At 61.3% G+C, this 20,425-nt stretch overlaps 1 protein-coding gene across 4 annotated transcripts; it reads right to left on the bottom strand.

The window, feature by feature from the left end:
• Nucleotides 1-1,404: 1,404 nt before the first annotated feature.
• On the bottom strand, nucleotides 1,405-20,381 carry Shc2 (SHC adaptor protein 2). 4 transcript variants are annotated; one of them, XM_076852884.2, is made up of 13 exons: nucleotides 18,702-20,381; nucleotides 13,853-13,923; nucleotides 12,603-12,663; nucleotides 12,389-12,508; nucleotides 10,515-10,568; nucleotides 10,341-10,392; nucleotides 10,142-10,268; nucleotides 9,337-9,493; nucleotides 8,737-8,797; nucleotides 7,715-7,873; nucleotides 6,777-7,079; nucleotides 5,023-5,157; nucleotides 1,405-4,209 (listed from the first exon to the last, which is right to left on the bottom strand). In XM_076852884.2, exons 1-13 carry the CDS (start codon nucleotides 19,146-19,148, stop codon nucleotides 4,028-4,030), a joined length of 1,929 nt encoding a protein of 642 aa, XP_076708999.1. In that variant the 5' UTR covers nucleotides 19,149-20,381; the 3' UTR covers nucleotides 1,405-4,027. The 4 variants fall into 4 exon arrangements, with proteins under 4 accessions (XP_076708999.1, XP_076966028.1, XP_076709015.1 ...); XM_077109913.1 differs by lacking the exon at nucleotides 18,702-20,381 and adding an exon at nucleotides 14,327-16,934; XM_076852900.2 differs by lacking the exon at nucleotides 18,702-20,381 and adding an exon at nucleotides 15,610-16,934.
• Nucleotides 20,382-20,425: the final 44 nt, after the last annotated feature.

Genomic DNA, 20,425 nt, shown 5'->3' with positions numbered 1-20,425 from the left:
CAGGCCTAGCGGCCGCCCCACCCCTCAACCTCGCTCAGCCCCAGCCCTGCTCCCTCTCCCGGCACCTGCCACCCGTGGGGGCCTGGAGACTGAGCCAGAGACCCCACACCTGCCCTGTTGCCCCTATGGCCCCCGCCCTGGGGGGCAGGACGGACCGGCCCTTCAAGCCGGCGAACTCTGCCCATCAGTCAGCAAATGAAGGCTCTGCCAGCCCCGGAGGCCCCCTGCCTCCTCTGCACAACCTGGGGAGACAGCAGAGCGCCCCAAGCCATCTCCTGGGGTTAGAGCCTGGCTGGAGAGAGAGGGCGCGCCCTCCACAGGCTGAGTGGCCCGGAACCCCGACCCGAGGTGGGGGCCAGAGGAGGAGCCTTCCCAGGACCAGGCCTGAATCCAGGCTTCCCGGGCAGCCCCAGCACAGGCCCAGAGGAAGGACAGCCCACGGCCAGTCCAGAGAGGCCATGGCACCCAGGCGGCTCCGACAGGGGACACCACTGTCTGCCCTGGGCCGCCCCTGCCCTGAGCACCGGCTCACCTCTGGGCTGCCCCGGGGGCACTCCCACCCACAGCCCTCCTGTCCCCTGGGGCGGGGCCAACAGGCAGTCCAGGGGAGCACAGCAGCTGTCCAGGCTGCTCAGAGCCAGACTTGGCCCCAGGACTCTCCTTTCCTCTGTGTCCCCCACCCCGAATCTCCCTGGGGCCAAGGCCAGGGCAAGGAGTGTCTGTGGACTGGGTAGTTGAAGGTAGAAAGGGGCGGGGCGGGAGAGCCTCTAGGGCCAGCGTCTGGGCATCAAGCCCCTCACCCACATGGCCCCTGGGGCACCCAAGCCCAGCAGGCAGGAGGGCTGTTGGGGCGGGGCCTGCTCTGCCACCCAGCTGTGTGGCCTCCGGGGCTTCCTCCCGTTCTCAGCTGCAGACTAGGGAGGCCTCTATGAGGATGGAGTCGGGGTGAGGCCTGCGCCTCGGAGGAACCAGGGCTGTGGGTAAGGAACAGAGCACATGAGCTCTCGTCCACAAGTGCCCTGCTGTGACACTGCCCAACACTTCCGGCAGACCCCAGATCTCCGCCCCAATTCCTTCCCTGTCAACTCCAAACCTCTCACCCAAGGATCTCTCAGCACCCCATGCTTAAAAGACCCAGCAGCTCCCCCTGGCACCAAGCCTCACTTCAGGCTGTGTCCTCTACCCTGCACCTTCTGATCTTACCTGCAGCTACACTAGTCAGCCTTGTTTCCTAAACATGCCAGACTCCACACACCACAGGGCCTTTGCACCTGCTGCCAGTGCTGCACAGAACTCCACCCCTGTTCTTGAGTCTCTCCCATTTATCTTCCAATTATAGTCCCTGTCATTCCCACAAAGGAGCTCTCCAGATTGCTTCAGTTCTCTGAATTCCAGGACACTCTCTTTTTCACAGATGTCACTATAGATTTAATGATCAATGTCACTTAAATTAAACCATGAGGGCAGGTCTGTCTTGGGCACTTTTGCATCCCTGTTGTCCACCAGAAGAACTGGCAGATAAGAGGTACTCAATGAAGACATGTTAAAGGAAGTTGGGTGGATGGTTGGGTGGGTAGATGAATGGATGGACAATGGTGGATGGATGGAAGGATAATGGATGGATGGATGGATGGTGGATGGATGGATGGTGGATGGGTAAAATGGATGGATGGATGGATGGAGGGTAGAAGGATTGATGGTGGTTGGATGGAAGGTGGAAGAATTGATGGTGGATGGATAGATTGTGGATGGATGGATGGTAGATGGATGGGATGGATGGATAGATGGAATGGAAGGATGGTGGATAGATGGATGGGTGGTGGATGGATAGATAAGTGGTAGATGGATGGATAATGGATGGATGGTGGATGGGTGGATGGATGGATGGCAGATGGATGGGATGGATGGAAGGTGGGAGGATTGGTGGTGGATGGATGGATGGTGGGTGGGTGGATGGATTCTTGATGAATGGTTGGAAGGTGGATGTATGGGATGGATGGAGGATGGATGGATGGATGGTGGATGGATGGGATGGATGGATGGAGTAATGGAGGATGGATGGATGGATAGATCTGGGGTGGATGAATGGTGGGTGGATGGATTGTGGATTAATGGGTGATGGATGGGTGTGGATGGATGGATGGTGGATGATGTGGATGGGTGGATTATGGATGGATGGATATGGATAGATGGATGGTGGATGGATGGATGGATGGATGGATGGTAGGTGGATGGTATGGATAATGGGTAGAAGGATGGTTGGGTGGATGAATGGATGATGGATGGATGGGGTGGATGGAGGGTGGAAGAATTGATGGTGGATGGATGGATGGATAGATGGATGGGTGAATGGTAGGTGGATGATATGGATAATGGGTAGAAGGATGGTTGGATGGATGGATGATGGATGGATGGGGTGGATGGAGGGTGGAAGGATTGATGGTGGATGGATGGATGGATAGATGGATGGGTGAATGGTAGGTGGATGATATGGATAATGGGTAGAAGGATGGTTGGGTAGATGAATGGATGATGGATGGATGGGGTGGATGGAGGGTGGAAGGATTGATGGTGGATGGATGGATGGACAGATGGATGGGTGAATGGTAGGTGGATGATATGGATAATGGGTAGAAGGATGGTTGGGTGGATGAATGGATGATGGATGGATGGGGTGGATGGAGGGTGGAAGGATTGATGGTGGATGGATGGATGGAAGGAATGAGTGGAATGGATGGATGGATGGAGGGTGGAAGTACTGATGATAGATGGATGGATGGATAGGTGGAATGGATGGATAGAGGGTGGAAAGATTGATGTTGGATGGTGGATGGTGGATGGTTGGAAGGTGGAAGGATGGATGGATGGATGGTGGATGGATAGAGGATGGAAGGATTGGTGGTGGATGTATGGATGGAAGGTGAATGGGTGGATGGTGGATGGATGGAAGGTGGAAGGATGGATGGATGGATGGTGGAGGATGGTAGATGAATGGGTGGATGGTGAATAGATGGATTGATGGATAGTGGATAGATGATGGATGGATGAATGGATGGTGGATGGATGGATGATAGATGGATGATGAATGGATGATGGATGGATGAGTGGATGGTGGATTGATCAATGATGGATGAATGGTGGATGGATGGATGTGGAGGATGATCAATGGATTGATCAATGATGGATGAATGGTGGATGGATGGATGGTGGATGGATGGTGGATGGTGGATAGATGGATGTATGGGTTCATGATGGATGGCTGGAATGGTGAGTGCACTGGTGGCTCTGGGTCTCCAGGTCTCTGACCCCAGCCTGCCAGAGGTGGGGTCCTGAGGACAGCTCTGGGGAGATCTGCAAGGCGTCTCCACGGAGACCAGTAGCGCGAGTCCACAGGGCTGAATTCACTTTATCTTGAGTGGAAACAGAGGTGTTGGGGGCCAGCCCACAGGTGTAGCTCCCAGCCAGGTCCCTGGCCCACTGTCTGTGCCCAACAGCCCCAAGGCCCACCTGGGTCCCTGGGCCTCCCCTTGGATGCCCACCAGGGAGCCCTGGCCTGGCCTCTTGAACCCACCAGAACCCCTCCGTGTGGAGGTGGGCCCACAGTAGAGGCTGTGGCCATTCCCAGAGTGAGTTACAGATTCAAGGGTCCAGCCCAGGTCAACGGCTGGGAGGGGAAGGCAGGGCAGCTGTGGGCACGTCTTGGTGGGCAGTCACATCCCTCCTCCTGTACCAGTGGGCAGGGGGCTTCCCAGTGCCACTGTGACCACCATGGCCCCAGGCTGCCCCACCCCAGTGTCAGTAAGTGGCCTGGCCTGAGACCCCAGAGCACCTTATTCCCCCCCAACGGTCAGCGTGCACGCAGCTCCTCAGTTGGAAAGGCAGCCCAGCCAGGACAGGAGTCCAGTCCAACCAGGGCCAGGGACCCTCACGCTCCAGGGACACACGCCAAGTCCAGCCGGAAGGAGCCGCTGCCTACCAGGGGACAGAGGCTGGGCTCTGACAGAGGCTGCGTTTTGGAACGTCTCCTCTAAAGGCAAGAAAGGGTCTGTCTTTGGGTCGCAGCCCTCGCTGCAGGAGCCTCGCAGCAGGTGGGGCTCGGGCAGGGGGCATCCAGAGGCTCGTGCGGAGAAAGGAGCAGCAGTGACAGGTGTGGTGGCCCGAGGTCCACAAGGCCGCGACAGGGCACCTGGGCAGCAGCAGAGCCGTGGCCTGCAGGCAAGAAGGGAAGGTGAGTGAGCCACCCAGGCCCAGGGCTGCCACAACTCTGCCTCCTCTGAACCAGAGGCCTCAGTAATGGCCATCCTAGGGACCTCTTGGCAGAGCAGCTTGAGAGAGGTGGGGATCTGGAGGGACCTGGAGAGGTGTGGAGAGATGGCGGGAGAGGCAGGTCCCTGAGACCTCAGACTGTGACGGGGCTGGGACTCCCTCCTGCTCCTGCTGTGTGGCCCAGGGGCATGCCTTAACCTGTCTGCGCCTGTCTCAGGATGTCAGCCTGTGGGGGGGGGGGGGGCAGCCACCGCTGCTGCAGTACTGCTGCCCAGTCCCACACCCAGGGGAAGGGACGTGGAAGCGCTGCACACACAGAACACACGGACAGCACCCCGAGCTCTGGTCTGGTGGGAGCAGGGAGGGGCCGCCTGCGTCAGGGAGGCTGATGCAGGACAGGGGACAAGAAGGAGACCGTTGTCATGGGGACAGGACAGCAGCTTGGCCAGGAAGATTCCACAGTCCCCTGCTGTCCCCTCCTGCCCCAGGTGGGCGCCCAGATCCCTAAAACCAGCCTCTCCCTCGTCCTGCCTCTGCCCAGCCCCCACCTCACCCAGAGCCCTTCTCCTGCCAGAGACCCCGAGACTCCAGCCCCCGCCCCGTCCCACATCAGACTCCACTGCAGGTCCCAACGCCACAAACCCACAGCTCCTGGGCCCCCCTGGTGCTGAGCCACTCCCCTGGCTGCTCCCCAGCTGTCCTCCAGGGCGGCCAGGAGGGAGACCAGGCCCAGAGGGGCAGGGGCAGGGTGCGCACCCTGGTTCAGGGCTCCCGCGGGACCACACCACGCAGGTGCAGCTCGCTCTCGGCGGCCACGATGGGCTGCCCGTTCTGCAGGTGGTAGGCAATGAGGTGGCTGATGCTCTCGAACAGCACGTCCTTTGTCCGCACCTGCAGGACCAGAGACCTGGCATCAGTGCTCCAAGAGGCCAGCCCCTGCCCTGTCCAGGCCGGCTGACTGGCACGTTCCCCTGGGGGCCCATCTGCAGCACAGTCAGAGCCACTGGGTCAGAGGACTCCAGGTTTGGCCACAGAACAAGCCTCAGAGCTCAGAACCCCAGCAGGACCTGGGCCGCACTTCCCACAGGGCGCTGAGGGGCGGCCTCAGAGGTCCTCACAGGTCCTAGCCGGGAACCTGAGAGCGTCTGGGCTACCCAGGGGGCCCTCGCTCCAATCACTGGTACCCTTATAGGGAGAAAACTTAGGACCAGGACATCCAGGAAGACCGACAGCACTCGGATGTGCAGGCCGTGGGCCCGGGAGATGGAGGCCTGCGGGCAGCCGGCACCCCTAGGAGGTGGGAGGGGCCTGGCCCAGACATCCTCTCCCAGGACTCAGCCCTGCCCGCACCTCAGGTTTGGACTTCAGCCTCCAGAGGTGGGAGAACACAGGTCTGTGGGTTTAAGCCGCACCGTTTATGGCCATTTGCTGAAATAGCCCAAGAGAGTGATACAGCCCTGCCATCCTAAAGACTCGAAAGTCAGGATCGCCAAGTCCAAACACCTGCACTAAAGGAGGGGACATGTCACTGAGTCAGATGATGGGTGCCAAAGAGACCAGCGCCAGCTGCTGGCTGCCAGGCCTCCCGGGAAGAGCCTGGCCAGCGCACAGCGTCTCCACCTGCCAGAGCACCTGGACTAATGCAGGAGTCCATTCAAGGAAATGGAACAGGCCTGGACAGAGCTGGCCCATCCCACGCCAGGCCGGAAGGGATGCCTGAGAGTGGGTCGGGGAGGGCAGGCGCCTGAGTGTCGACTGGCAGAAAAGCGTGTGGCACTTCTGAGGTGGCTTCCACCCTAGGGGACCCTGCCCATGAGGCCAGAAGCCTCTGGACGCTGGAAAATGCCTGACACTAGAGCTCCCCATAAACTAGAAAATGCTTTTTAAACTGTAAAGCGCTTCAGAAACTGGAGGTGACAAGATCTCCCTTGCTTAAAGCAACTGTAAAATGCACCAAGAGGGTAGAGAGAAAACTCCCCGATAAACAGATCAAAGACACAACTGATGACTTAGAAATCCAGATTCCAGCTGGACACGGTGGCGCACACCTGTTATCCCAGCAGTTTGGGAGGCTGAGGCAGGAGGCTCAAAAGTTCAAAGCCAGCCTCAGCATCAGCAAAGCCCTAAGCAACTCAGTGAGACCCTGTCTCTAATAAAATCCAACACGGGGCTGGGATGCGGCTCAGTGGTCGAGGGCCCCCGAGTTCAATCCCTGGTAACCCCCAAAGAAAACCTCCAGATCCCAGAGTTGTGGGGATTGGATGGGGAGTGTCTGCAGCTGGCCAGACCTCACCCCACTGGCCCCAACAGCAGGACCTCAGGGACGGGGCACAGGTGCCTCCCAGGAAGGATGAAGTGGGCCCTCTGTAGGCCATGGCGGGCCTGGCCCTGGCAGCACTTGTGTCCACCCCAAGCCCTCTCTCAACTGGAAGCAGCTGTGGGTCCTGCAAAGCAGCCTCCAACACCCTCCTGCAGCCTGGGAGGCCACCCAGCCCCGAACCTTACCACACCTTCGGGGTCCACCAGCAGCAGGTGCTTGGGCTGCCCGGCCTGCATGCCCGTGAGGACGTACTGCCCGGGGTTGGTGACACTGTCACGCACCAGGAAGTCCCCGTCCACACGGAGCAGCTTCTCTGCTGCCCGCCGACTCATGCGGCCATGGTACCAGGGCTCCTGCCGCAGCTGTTCCTCTGTGGGGGCAACTGGGGCCCGCCGGGTGGGGGGGCTGGGCCACTGGTCCTGCAGGGGAGGCAGGGGTGCCGCCCCGCCCACCACCGGACACTCGTGCAGCTTCAGGGCGTCCTCGAAGGGTCCTGTGGGCAGGACAGGAGCACGTGTGCGCCTCCTCCGGGTCAGGAGTGTGCGGCCCCAGGGTGTCTCGGGGAGCCTGACTGGCCTCCCTGCCCAGGGAAGGACAGCCCAGAACCCGGTACCCAGGGGGCACTGACGAGGCACCACCCCGCATCATTACGGCAGCAGAGGGCAGAAAAAATGGGCTTGGAAACAAAAGGCTTCCAGCTTCCCGCAGGCCCTGGGGGCTGTCCCCACAGTGCCGAGGAGGAGGGGGCTGCCGGGGACAGGAGAGGGGAGACACTCCAGGCCTCCCCGCAGCCTCTTGGAGCTGAGCCTCTTTCTCAGGCTGAGCCTCCTCCGCAGGCTGCACAGACTCCACTGTCACACTGGTCCTGTCCAGCGGAGACCCCTTGCTGGACTAAGGATCCCTGGGGACAGCGGTGCCTCTCCCTGTGGACTGCAGTCACCCTGGGAAGGGGTGTTCCTCACCGAGCTGCAGGCAGCTCTGGTAGTAGGGTCCAGAGGCAGGAGCAGGGCTTCCCCAGAGGGCGAGGCCATTCCCGGAGCAGCCCAGCAATAGACCCCACAGAGGCCCTGTGCAGGTCGGCCTCCCCACCCGTGGGCTGGCAGCCTGTGGAGAGGGGCCCCCACATACGCATATCAAACAGGTCCTTCTTAGGGCTGTCCTCGGGGGGCAGGGGCGCAGGGTCCACAGGTTCCGCAGCGTCCAGGCCCTGGGTGTTGACGTACAGATGGTCCTCGTAGTCCCGTGGCCCCCGGGCATCGGCCTGCACATAGCCATCCCCCGGCTGGGCTGGGGAGGTGGGGAGGGGCAGGGTCAGTGCGGGTGAGGGCAGCAGCAGGACCCGCCCATTCCTAGCAGCAGGTGGAGTGCCGGTGGCCAGTGCCCAGGGCAGGAGGGTCTAGAACCCCAGGGGTGACGGTGCCCTCAGGACTGTGCTCCTCCTCGGGGTTCGGAGTCTCCAGCTGCATTTCTGAAGGCCTACAGCGTTCACGAGCTCCAAGGCCACCGCGGGCTCAGGCATGCCCAGAGCCTCTCCCTGGTCCTGCAGGCCCTCTCCTGCCCCCCCGGTGGCCAGCGGGCGCCAGGCTGTTGGACCACTTCTCCTGGCTCAGGGGGTCCTGGTGTCTTGTTTGTGTTTTTCTCAGAACTGAATCCTGGGCAGGACGTCATGAGGTGGCAGCACATCTCATTATGTCACTACTCTGGGGACACCTGGGCTCCCATCCCGGCGCTCCCCTGCCGTGGGCACAGGCGAGGTAACGCCCCGCTGCAGCTCCCTGGCTTCCTCACCCAGAGGAGGGAGCTCAATGCCAGGCCAGGGGCCTGGGTGACAGTGGTGAGGAAGGTCAGTCTGCGCGGCACAGGAGACCCGCTCACGCCCCAGGCAGGGGCCGCGCTGCCACCCAGGACTCGGAGCACAGGTGGCTCCAGCATGCATGGAAAGTTCTGGAACCTCGAGAAGACCCTGGCCACTAACAGAGGCTGCAGCTGGGGAGGGGCTCCTCCCGCCCAGGCTGAACCACATGACCAGAGTCGTCCCCTCCACGGGAGGGAGAGATGCACATCTCAGCCCACACCACACAGCCTCCATATGCCCTGGGGTGACCCGCAGATGGGGGACCCGTCCCGGTGGGAGGCAGCACAGGTCCTACCTGAACCCGAGGGACCCAGGTCCCACTGCAGGCCGCAGGCGTCTCTCCAGGCAGATGAGCCCTAAGAAGACAGCAGGACCCTGGGTACCGCCAGCCCTCTCCCCAGCAGCCCCCGTCTCCCGCCCAGCCCAGACGCTGGGCCTCAGCTCCGCTGGGCCTCAGCTCCGCTGGCTCCCTGGCTCTCCAGGCGCCTGCAGTGGCTCAGGGCTCCTGGGTGTCACCACCTCCAGGCGGCACCCTCCTGCTGCCGCACCCCTGCTGAGCTGCCCGGCCCTCTGCTCTGAGCTCAGCTCCTCATCCCCCAGAGCCCAGCCCCTGCTGCTGCCTCAGGAGAGGCCAGGCCCTCTGAGTGACCGGCTCTGAGGTCCTGCTCTTGGTGGCGATTGGGTCAGTTCTGTCACTGCTTGTCCACCAAGAGGGGCTCCTGCCTACCACACTGCCAAGGCCAGAGGAGGTCCGAAGCAGGCCACAGGCCAAGGTCTTTGTGAACCATGAAGGACAAGAGGGGGATGAAGGTGAGCACAGAGACCCCAGGACTGAGCCACAGGAGAGGCAGGGTCATGTCCAGGGGTCTGTCCCCCACCCAGAACCATGGCTGACCTGGCTGAGGGACCCGAGGGTGCAGGGATGGGTGGCCGGGAGCCTGGAGTCCACCAGACCCCCCGGGGGTGGCTCCTTCCCCGGGACGCTGTTGTAGTAATCGTGTCCCTCGGCCTCCTCCTCGTCCCCCAAGGCCGACTCCTCCAGCCCCGTCAGCCTGGGGACAGAGCAGCAACTGAGCTGAGGGTAGAAGGGCAGTGGGACCTGGCCCACCAGGGCCTGCTGTGAAGCACTCCACCGCCCCCCGGGATGCGGAGGCGGCACCTTCTCCAGCCAGCCGCTCCTCACCCACCTGGGCCACCAGGCAGCAGAGGGTGACATGTCTGGGGGTACCTGGGCACAGGATGTGGTGGGGTCCCTCAGGCTGCAGACGCCCTTGGGCCCCGATTGCCTGGGGGGTTCGTCCACTGCAGCAGCGTCCTGGGCTCACTCTGCCGCTGCCACTCACTTGCCTGTACATTACTGGGCTCCCAACACCAGGGTGTGTGTCCCCCGTCTCCCTGGCCAGCCCGCTGTCCCACAGCGGGTCCTCACACCTCCAGGTCGTGAACAGCCACCGGGTGGCACTGTGCCGCTTGTGAAGGTGTGGCAGGAAGAGCGGTGGGCACCTCCCGGCACTCCTCCTGCATGCTGTGGCAGGCAGGGCCACGGCAGCCTCAGCCTCGGCTGGACAGATGCTTTGGGGACCTGCTACTTAAACTTGGCCCCCCGCCCTGGGAGGGAGAAGACACGAGTCCTCCGTGGGGACCTTCCCAGGGCCGAGGGAAGGAGGCAGACCGGGCCCAGTGTGTGGGGGTGGCCTCACCTCTCAGGGGGCACCGCTGCCAGCGGGGGGCCATGCAGGTACTGCTTGAAGCGCAGCTCAAAGGCCTGGCCCACGGTGCCGATCACGCTCTGCGCCAGACCCTCACAGCACTCCAGGATGTGGCAGGCTGGGGACAGCAGTGACCTTGTGACCTGGCTCCCAACCATGCCCCACGGGCCAGCCTCCCACTGCGCCTCACCTCTCTGGTTGATGGGGTCCTTGGCGACATAGGCCACGTAGTCCAGCATGTCCTGGGGAGAGGCGGAGGGTCAGCTGGACCTGCCTGGCCACACCACTGGGCACAGGCACCCCAGCAGGTCTGAGGGAAAGCAACGGGGTCTTGAGGCCGCTCGCCCTTCCCGCTGGGCCTTACCGTGTCGCCGCCTGAGGCGAAGGAGATGGACTGCATGTGGTGGGTGGCGACGACCTGGGGAGGAAGGTCACCAGCTGCTGCCAGGCAGGACCCGCCACATGGCCCTGTGCTGGGCAGGGCTGTGGGGGCGAGAAGGCAGGGGCAGGGGTGCAGGTTCCCCTTCCTGGCACCCACCACGGCTGGACCCAGTCACCAAGACAACCAAGTCCCACCAGGACATCTGGCCCTGGAGGATGGGGCCCGGGGCTTAGGGAGGGTGTGGTCAGGTCTGGTCACCAGGCTGCCTGCACTGGTGGACACCTCACACTGCACCTCCAACACACAGCCACAGAGACACGGGTGACACACAGACAAGGGGTGACACACAGCCGTGGTGACGCACCCCAGCAGCCCATCCCACGCACTGTCCACCTCGTTTGCTTATTTGCATTCCTTTGCTGGACCTGCCTCATCTGCCACCTGTCACTCAAGCCCCTTCAGAACCCAGTGATGGTCAGGCAGGCCGTGACCTCCCACCAAAAGTCCATTGCTCAGCCTCATGGAGTCCCATGCCTTCCAGGGGGCCCCAGCCATGCTGCTGTCTCTGGGAGCCTGAGAGCGCTCTGCAGGACCACGGTCAGCGCCTCACCAGGGCAGCCCCATCTGGAGCGCCACCTCACATGGACCTGAGGGCCTCCAGCACGTGGAGCGGCCTCACAGCCCAGTCCACCCCAGGCTCTGGCCTCTGGCCCCACTCCTCGTGGGCCTCACCACCCTCTCCAGAGCAGTCCCCTGGGCCCTGCCCCTGGGCCTCTCTTGGGCGCCATCCCTCCCTCTTCACTCAGGGCCTGCTCAGCACCTGGCCGGCAAGAGTGCTCCAAGACTCCCTCCGTCCCCACGGCTCACTGTCAGCAGAGCTGCTCCGGCCATCGGCACAGGGAGCGCAGCCTCTGCCTGCACAGGGCTCAGACCCCTCCCAGGCCCCCACGCTCCCTCTTGCCCGCCAGGGGGCGCCAGCTGAGCTGCTGCCACAGGCCCCAGGCCCCAGATCCCTCCGCCACATAGCCCTGTAGCAAGTGCCCGCTGCCCCACTCTCCCAGCCTCACAGAGCCAGACCTGCTCTCCCTGGGGGCACAGCACCTTCCCTTCCGAGCCCCTGGAGTCAGCTGCACTTGTTCCCAAGCTGGGCCTCCCACCCCAGCCCGGCTCTGCATGCCCTCCTGCGCCCCAGCCTCTGCCTCCACGGAGGCCTGAGCCAGCCTCCAAGCTGAATCTCCCTGCCTGAGGCTCCCTCGAGGCCGTCCTAAATGCCACCCAGCCTGACGTCCAGCCCAGACTCCTTTGACTCTCAGACCAGAAAGAGTAAGCAGCAAGTGTCCACAGCACCTGAGACCCAGGCCTGTTCCAGGCCGGCGAGGGCCCTCCCACAGTTGTCTCCTGAACACCCCCAGCCCTCATAGCCAGTCCCTGGGCAGGGGCTGTCTGGCCCCTCAGGTTGGTCACCAGTGTGGCCCCTTTCCCCATGGGGCCCACCCCTGGCCTGGCTGGCCGGCGGGCGGCCTCGCAGACCTGGCACCTGGGTGGCTCTGGCCCCAAGCCCCTCACTGCCTCCCAGGGCCTCCGTGCTCCTGCGGGGCCAGTGCTCTCGGGGTTCCTGATTGGCCCTCATCTGTGTCTGCTTCCACCTGGGGCCAGAAGCCAGGCTCTCCTCAGCACTGCCTGCCTCCACCAGCTCTGACCACTGCGGATGCTCCACCCTGGGCCCAGGGACACGTCCATAGCGACGTCATGTGATGCACCAGCCCCACGCCTCCCACCCACCTTAGTGTGCATCAGTGTTCCTGGACCCTCCCAGGAGGGCCCAGGGCCTGAGGGCTGGGATGGGTGGCACCCACCTGGCGGGTGGCCGGCACCGAGAGGTTGAGGCCTTCGATGGAGATGTTGACAGAAATGCTCATGCCAGCAAAGCGCAGGTTGCTCTTGCCCAGGATGGAGGCCAGCGCCTTATTGGGGGCCTGGGTGGGCAGAGCGAGCATGGGCTTATGTGGCAGGGCCCAGCCTGGGGGCCACGGCATCCCCCAGCCCAGCCTCCCTCTCCACCTCACCCACCTTCTTCTTCCAGGAGCCCCGGATTCCGGGCACAGCCTCGTGGAGTCGGTTGATGGCCTCCCTGTGAGGAGGAGGAGGAGAGCTGAGAGAGGAAGGGCACTCACACTGGGGGCGCGGGGAGGACGGGTCAGAGGGCAAGGAGCCAGGAGAGAGCACGGGGCTGAGATGGGGGGGTCCCAGGACGGGGGAGGGGGCACCAGGAGGAAGACTGGGCTGGCCACCTGCAGGCCACCAGCTGGCCACCAGCCGGCCCCCTCAGCTCCAGCCCATCACACTCCCTTCTCTAGTGACAAGTGTAGCCCTGGGAGGGGTCCGACTCAGGGGACAGACAAGCAGGAGTAGGAGTCACTGGTCCCCAGGAGGCTGGGACCTGCGCAGGGTCCTGAGGATCACGGGGGACACAGGTTCTGGAGGACCTCGGCATCATGCAGAGAAATGGCCCCATGAGGAAGCAGTCGTCACCTTCTCAGAAGGTCAACTGTCACCAGGCCGAGCCTCCCCCTCTAGGCATCCCCAGAGAGACAGAGGCACCCGCGAGGCCTGTGAACACCCCCGAGCAGGGCAGAGAGGCAGGCAGCCCAGGCGTCCACAGGAGGACAGAGGGACACACAGCACAGTCCCTCCCCCTGGAGCACCCCTTGGTCACCAGCAGGAGCCAGGTGACACAGCTGCAGGACCTGAGGGCCTGGTGCTCAGTGAGAGCCAGACACACAAGGACACGGTGTGTGACCCAGTGACAGGAGGGTCCAGGACAGGGGAGTCCTGTGGGTGCGGGCTGGGAGGGCCTTCCTTCTGGGGTGGCGGAATGTTCTGGACCTAGACGGAGGCCCGCCACACAGTGTGGAGACACCAAGAGCACAGACTGTGCACCCTCAACGGGGCGGTGCGGTCTGTGGACTCTTGTTAGGGACGAGTCGGTTTCCACAGGGGGAGGCGTGTCCACGCAGGCCCTGTTGTGCCCAACCTGAACGGCCCTCTGGACGCTCCGAGCCCTGTGCGATGGACCTGCTTTCTCTATGCTGGGCCCAGGAGGGCCCGCGCCCCTCCCGGGCAGGCTTCAGGGAGCAGCCAGCACCTGCAGTCCACCACGAGGGGCCCTCCCGCCCCTCCCACAGTCACAGAACACACAGGGCAGGCTGGCTGTGCCGCCCAACCAAGGAAAACAGGGTCTGCCAAGCCAGAGCCACCAAGGAGCCACCACCGGCCCCACAACCTGGCCCTGCAGGCCCACCCCCACCACCAAGGCTCACCTGGTCACCTGGGTGCGTGTGCTGAAGTCCAGGGAGCGCATGGAGCGGAGCACCTCGATGCAGCCCATGTACTGGGGGAGAGAGGAGCCTGAGCAGGTGTGGCCAGGCCCCTTCTCCAGCGAGCGCCACACTCCTGGTGCCCTGGCGCCTATCAGCCCCAGCCCCTGCCTCAGGGCCTCTCCATCCCCTGGCCCACCCACCTGGAGGGCAGCTCAACTCCCCACGACTCCACTGTGCTGTGTGTCCACCCCCCACCTGTCTGCCCCTCTAGAAGGTGAGACAAGGACAGGGACAGTGTGGTCCTATTTGCTGTACCCTGCACCCCGCCCAGAGCCTGGGAATGGGACAGAGACTGGGGGCCAGCAAAGACCCCATAAGGACCGTCAGGCCCTCTACCGGAAACCTGTGGGGACAGCCACTTCCTTGGGAAGCTGACTCTCAGAGGGACCCTGAAGCAGAGACTTCAGCAGAGACCTGGTGTCCAGGCCAGGAAGAGTCAGAGCAGGCTGTCCAGAGGTGCACAAGGGGGACCAGCCTTGGCGGGATAGGCAGCCTCGCTGGGCACTGCATCTGGTTCAGTCAATTCTACTTTGCAGGTTTTTAAATTTGGGTTAATTTCTCTTTATTTTTGTATGATTTTCTTTAGAAATGGGGTCTCACTCTGTGACCAGGCTAGGCCCAAAGCCCCTGGGCTCCCACGACTCCTGCTTCAGCCTTCCAAGTGCTGAGCCAACAGGTGGGCCATACACCCTGCCTGTTCTGTGATGGCATCTCAGTCTTTAAAAAATCATAAAAATAAAACCCATGGGGCTGGAGATACAGCTCAGTTGGTAGAGTTTTTGCCTCGCATGCCAAAGGCCCTGGGTTCAATCCCCAGTACCACAAATAAATAAATAAAACAAACAAACACAAACTTTGAGCCTGCAGCTTCATTTTCAAGACTGCCTCTCTTGTGAGGTCCTGCCTCCACTCTCCTCAGGTGCCCTGTGAGCCTTCCCTGCCCTCCGGGTTGGGACAACCCTGACCCATGCTGAGGAGCGGGAGGCTCCCACGTGGCACCTGGGACACACTTGTGCCTGAGCCTGTCTGCTAGATGCACACTCACTGGCCGGCCTGTGTTTTGGCCAAAGCTAAACAAGTCATGGACTTGGAAGAGAAGAGTATGCAACTGTAAAAAGAAACAAGTAACTGTCATGAAGTTTACAAGATGATCTCCTGCGTCTCAGGCAAGGAGAGGTGCCGTGGGGTACAAGCAGGCAAGCAGGAACCGGGGGTGCGTGCGCACAAGATGGTGCCTGCAAATAGTGCCTGTGGGTCATGTGGTCTGGCAGGGTCCCGGAGGCTGATGCAGATGGTTGTGAAATGTCCACACGCCACCCCTCCTTCCTCATGCCCTCAGGCCAAGTGTGCAGTCTGTTTTCCTTCTTGACCGTGACACACACAGCCCCAGGAGCCTGCATGTCCTGGAGTAGGCCCCTGATGTTCTCAGGGGCCCTGCAACCACCTGGCCACCAGGCCGACTCTACACCACACACACGTAGCCACACAAACAGGACCAGGAAGGCCACTCAGCCCTGGCCAGCCTGAAGGACTGTGGGAAATAGCCAGTGTTCACAGTTCAGTCCCACCAGCTGTGAGCAGCTGTGTCAGCTAGCAAGAGCTCAGGGACAGGAGGACCCAGAGGACAGTGAGTGTGTAGGCCAAGGCAACAGGGGAGCCCAGGAGTGGCGACCAGAGAAGAGAGGCTGTGGACTCACTCTAACTTGGCTGCATCGGTGTAGAGAGCTACCAAGGAGAAATGGGGTGGTGGCATTATTCTAGGAAAGTTGAGGGCTTCTGGGGTGTGAACCAAGCTGCCTCACCTGCTGGATGGACAAAGGCAGATGGGTGAATAAGAGGTGATGAATGGGTGGACAAATGAAAAGATGGATGGTTAGATGGGTGATGAATGGATGATGGGTAGATGAAGAAAGAATGAATGAATGAATAGATGGAAGATAGATGGATAAGTAGATGGAAGATGGATAGGTAGATGGAGGACAGATAAATGGACAGATGGAGGGTGGATGGATGGGTAGATGAAAGATGGATGGATGGACAGATAAATGGAGGATGGGTGGATGGGTGGATGGAGGATGATGGATGGGTATATGGAGGATAGATGTGTAGATAGAGGACAGATGGATGGGTGATGAATGCATACATGGGTGACAGATGGGTAGATGGAGGATGAATGGGTGGATGGGAAAGATGGATGGACGGATGGAGGATGGATAGATGGATAGATAAAGGATAGATGGATGGGTAGATGGAGGATGGATAGATAGATGGAGAATGAATGGATGGGTAGATGGAGGACAACTGGATAGATGAAGGATGGATGGATAGGGAAATGGAGGATAGATGGGTAGACAAAGGACAGATAGATGAATAGATGGAGAATGGATGGGTAGATGGAGGATGGATGGATAGATGGATGGAGGATGGATGGATGGGTAGATGGAGGATGGATGGGTAGATGGAGGATGGATGTGTAGATGGAGGACAGATGGATGGGTGATGAATGCGTACATGGGTGATGGATGGGTAGATAGAGGATGAATTGGTAGATAGGAAAGATGGATGGATGGATGGAGGATGGATAGATGGATAGATGAAGGATGAATGGATGGGTAGATGGAGGATGGATAGATAGATGGAGAATGGATGGATGGGTAGATGGAGGATAGATGGATGGATAGATGGAGGACAGATGGATAAGTAGATGAAGGACATATGGATAGGTAGATGGAGGATAGATGGATGAATGAGTAGATGGGTGATGGATGGATGGGTGATGGAGGATGGATGGTCTACTGACAGATTTAAGCTGCATGATGCATGATGAATGGATGATTGGATGAATGGATGGATGAATGAAAGATGATGGATAGATTTTTGATGGGTAGATGAATATATAGTTGGATAAGCAAACAGATGGAGGGATGAGGGACGTATGTATGTCTGAATGGATAGATGGATGGGGGAATGGGTAATGGATGTGTGGATGGATGGACAGATGGGCATTGATTGGTGACATACGTTGGTGGGCAGGAAGATGAGTGGATGGAGAGATGGATGAATGGACAGTGGGTGGACTGACAGATGAATGATGGGTGTGGACTGTATGCCAAGCTACTGTCGGACATGTAGCAACTTGAAGGGAAGCAGGTCTCTGTCCCCAGGATGGAGTGGACAGCTCTGGATGGATGCCGGTGCTTAGTAGGTACCTCCCCTCGGGTTGTTCATGCTAGTGTCTGGTGTTCTAGGACTGTACGGGGAGGGACACTGCTTATGCTCTGGAGAATGGACGAGGGGTAGATGGAGCTCACCATAGATTTGAGCCAATTGGTAACTCTGTTTTCCCAACCATGAGACATGAGGGCTGGGAGGTGGAGCCTCTTAAGAAGAAGAAGAAAACTCCCAGGGAAGCGATGATCCCTTCTGGTAGAGAGGCTGGGCCACACACGATGCCTGGTGCTGTAGCTGCGCTTCATGGTAGTGAGGGCCACTGAGCCAGCACATTGAAGATGGCTGTGCCCAAAGAATCTGGTCTTCGGAGAACTCCCAGTAGCCACCCTACCCCTTGCCTTCAAGAAATAGCTGTCTCTGCTGCCCAAAATGTCTCAGCCCTGCCAACCCCTCCCCTCTCCTGCACAGCACCAGCATAGGGGAACCACACTGCGGGAGGAGGACAGTCCTTGACTGGTGTCCAGGTCTGCACCCTTCCCTCAGTTAGCGTGGGCCTCCTGTGGGACTCTGCTGCAGGGGTGTTCTTCAGAGCCAGGCACACACCAGTTCTCTGGTGAAGTGGTGATGGAGCCCAGCACCTAGGGAAGCCCGAAGTTCTTACTGTGAACTCTGTCCAACACGTCAAAATGGCTCTAGGGGAGGTCAAGCCTCAGAGGCCCTCCACTTCCACTATCACCAGAGCCTCTGTCTCATTTTCTCTGACCTCTTCCTGCCTCCAGATGAGACCCACTCACAGGTCCCTGATGGACATGAAACTTGGGGGGACACTGTGATGCTGGGGACTGTTCTAGAGAAAGCAAAGACATAACTACCGAACACACAAGGTTCCATGATCCTGGTGCCGGAGAAACTGCCGGCGCCCAGCCACGTTTTGGGATGGGTGACCGTTCTCTGAACGGATGTGCGGGAGGCTATCCCAGGAGACCAGGCAGGAGATGGAGGACATCACACACCTGCAGGTCGCTTTCAGGTGGTTTATCAAAGCTACGCGCACAGGGTCAGGTGGACAGAGAAGGTAAGATGCCAGCGCCCCAGGTGGCACTGCGGCACCCCTTCTCCAGCTTCCTCTATGTTGAGAAGGTCTTTAATATAAACCCAGATTAACCATGGGGGTCTCCTCAGCCGCATCTGAGGTCCAGTGGTCTCACAGCAGGACTCCTGGGGTCTAGACATCAGCGCTTACCAAAGAGCCCTTCCCACCCTGGCTCCTCTGGCCAGGCCTCCGCAGGCCCCAACTGATGGAGCTTTCCACCGGCAGCCGGCTGGCTGGACGCCCTCATCCAGGTCTCAGCAAGGGGTGCTTAATCTGCGCATGCGTGGCCCCTGCCCACCCGCCGCCTCCCCACGTGACGCGGAGGGAACCGGGACCCCAGCGCATCCCGGATGGAGACAACCGCAGAGCGCCGGCTGGAGATGGGGGTCCGGGGTGATGGGGAGAAAGGGTGGAGAGGCCACTCCTGGCTTTGGGGGCCAGAGACCCCAGAGAGAAAATGGGGGAGAGTCCCAGAACTCGCGACCGGGGAGGACCGGACCAGGGAGTCCTTGAGGGCGCACTCACCCGAACCATGTAGGAGACCCCGGGCCCCAGGACCTCGGCGTCGGGGTGCAGCCAGCCATGCGCGGGCTTGTGGATGAAGCTTCCCTTGCGGACCCACTCGTCCGCGGCGGCTTCTGGGGGCCCGGACGCACCCCGCGCGCCCCGAGGCCCGCGCACCCCCGCAGCTCTGCAGCGGCTGAGCGCCGGCAGAGGGCAAGGCGCGGCGCAGCGCGGCTCGCAGGCGCCAAGCACAGCAGCAGCCAACGCGGGGACGCCCGCTGGGCCCTCGCGCTCGGTCTGAGGGTCCGCCGCCCGCGCTGCTGCGGGGCCGCGGCCCAGGAAGCCGCCGGGCGCCACAAACTTCCACTGAGGCATGCGCGGCAGCAGCGCGCAGAAGGTGGTGGGTGCCTCGGGCTCGGGGGGCGCGGGGGGCGCGGAGGGCGCGCGCCAGCCCGGACCCTGCGTCATGGCTGCGGCCGCCGGACCGAGCCGACCCGGGCTGTGCCAGGCGCTATCGAGGCCCTGAGCTCCCGCGCGCTCCTCCCCTCCCTGGCCTGGTGATGTCACCGACCGGCCCAGCGCGCAGCCGCAGGGGGCTGCGCCCCTGGGACCCCAGCCCTGCGCGTCCTGGCGCCTGGCTGGGGCCTGAGGGATGGAAGCCCACGGAGGCCAGAGAAGGGCGAGGTGTGGGACCCTGAGCCCAGCAACCACCCCCACAACACCCCCACGCCCGCGGCTCTAGGAGGTACAGCTGGGAGAGGCTTAGAAATCTCCTTTGGACTGATGGGGAAACTGAGGCCTGGAGAGAGGCAGTGGCTCCATCAAAGACGAAAAGAACCCCTATCCTAAGGTCAACCCTCACTCTCTCCACTGAGCCAGGCAGATCACGTCTGGGCAGGGAAGGGGCGTGCCCCAGGGCGCACCGTGGAGGCTCTGCCTGGCTGTGCTGGGGCTCCAGGGTTCTGAGATGGAGCCCTCCCGCTGTCTCTCCCTGGACGCAGTTTCCCAGGCCTGTAAACCCAGAGCGTGGACTGAAGGGTCACTCCTCTTATTTCTGAAGAGCGCTGTCCCGCCTCAGCGCATCCAACTCCCGCCTTGGCCTCCCAGGCCCCCAGTCCCAGCCTCATTGACCTTGGGAGCAGGGCCCACCGCGTTCAAACCCCAGGAGTTCCGCACGGAATGGGAACGGAGTGTCGCAGCCCCCTGGCCTTGATCCTTTTGACCTGCAAGCCCCCGCCCAGGAAAGGTCTGGAAAACAAAGGCGGGGGCCGGGTGCAGCAGGTGGACAAGGAGGGGCACAACCCAGAAGTGACCCATAAACGCAAGCGATGAGGTCACACCCGCTGGCCCGCGGAACGGGAGGGCGGTGCGGCCAAGGACTTTTGGCCCCGGTGTGTCTGCGCTGCCAGGAGCTGCGCCTGGGTGGGAGAAAGGGGGGGGGGGGGACACATTGCCCAGCCGGGGACACACCTGTGGGATTGGGTGGTGCTTACTTTGGGCAGGGGGTGGAGAGGATTCACTTCCAGGTGCCAGACCTGAATTAGGGTCTCTCTGAGCAGGCAAGGTTTGTAGGTACTGGGCCTGGCCTGCTAGCCCAGGATGTGGTGGTCAGATGACACCACCACTGTAACTGTCCCTAGTAAAGAGTGGCATGAGTGGAGCCCAGTGGTTAGGGTTCACATCCTGCATCATCCTGACATTGGATCCACAGGGTACCATTGATGCATGAACAGGTGCCCAACTCT

The sequence above is a fragment of the Callospermophilus lateralis genome, chromosome 1 (assembly GCF_048772815.1).
Source record: "Callospermophilus lateralis isolate mCalLat2 chromosome 1, mCalLat2.hap1, whole genome shotgun sequence".
Classification (NCBI taxonomy): Eukaryota; Metazoa; Chordata; class Mammalia; order Rodentia; family Sciuridae; genus Callospermophilus; species Callospermophilus lateralis.
The sequence above is the reverse complement of the archived record's forward strand: the minus strand, read 5'-3'. Positions and strand labels throughout refer to the sequence as shown.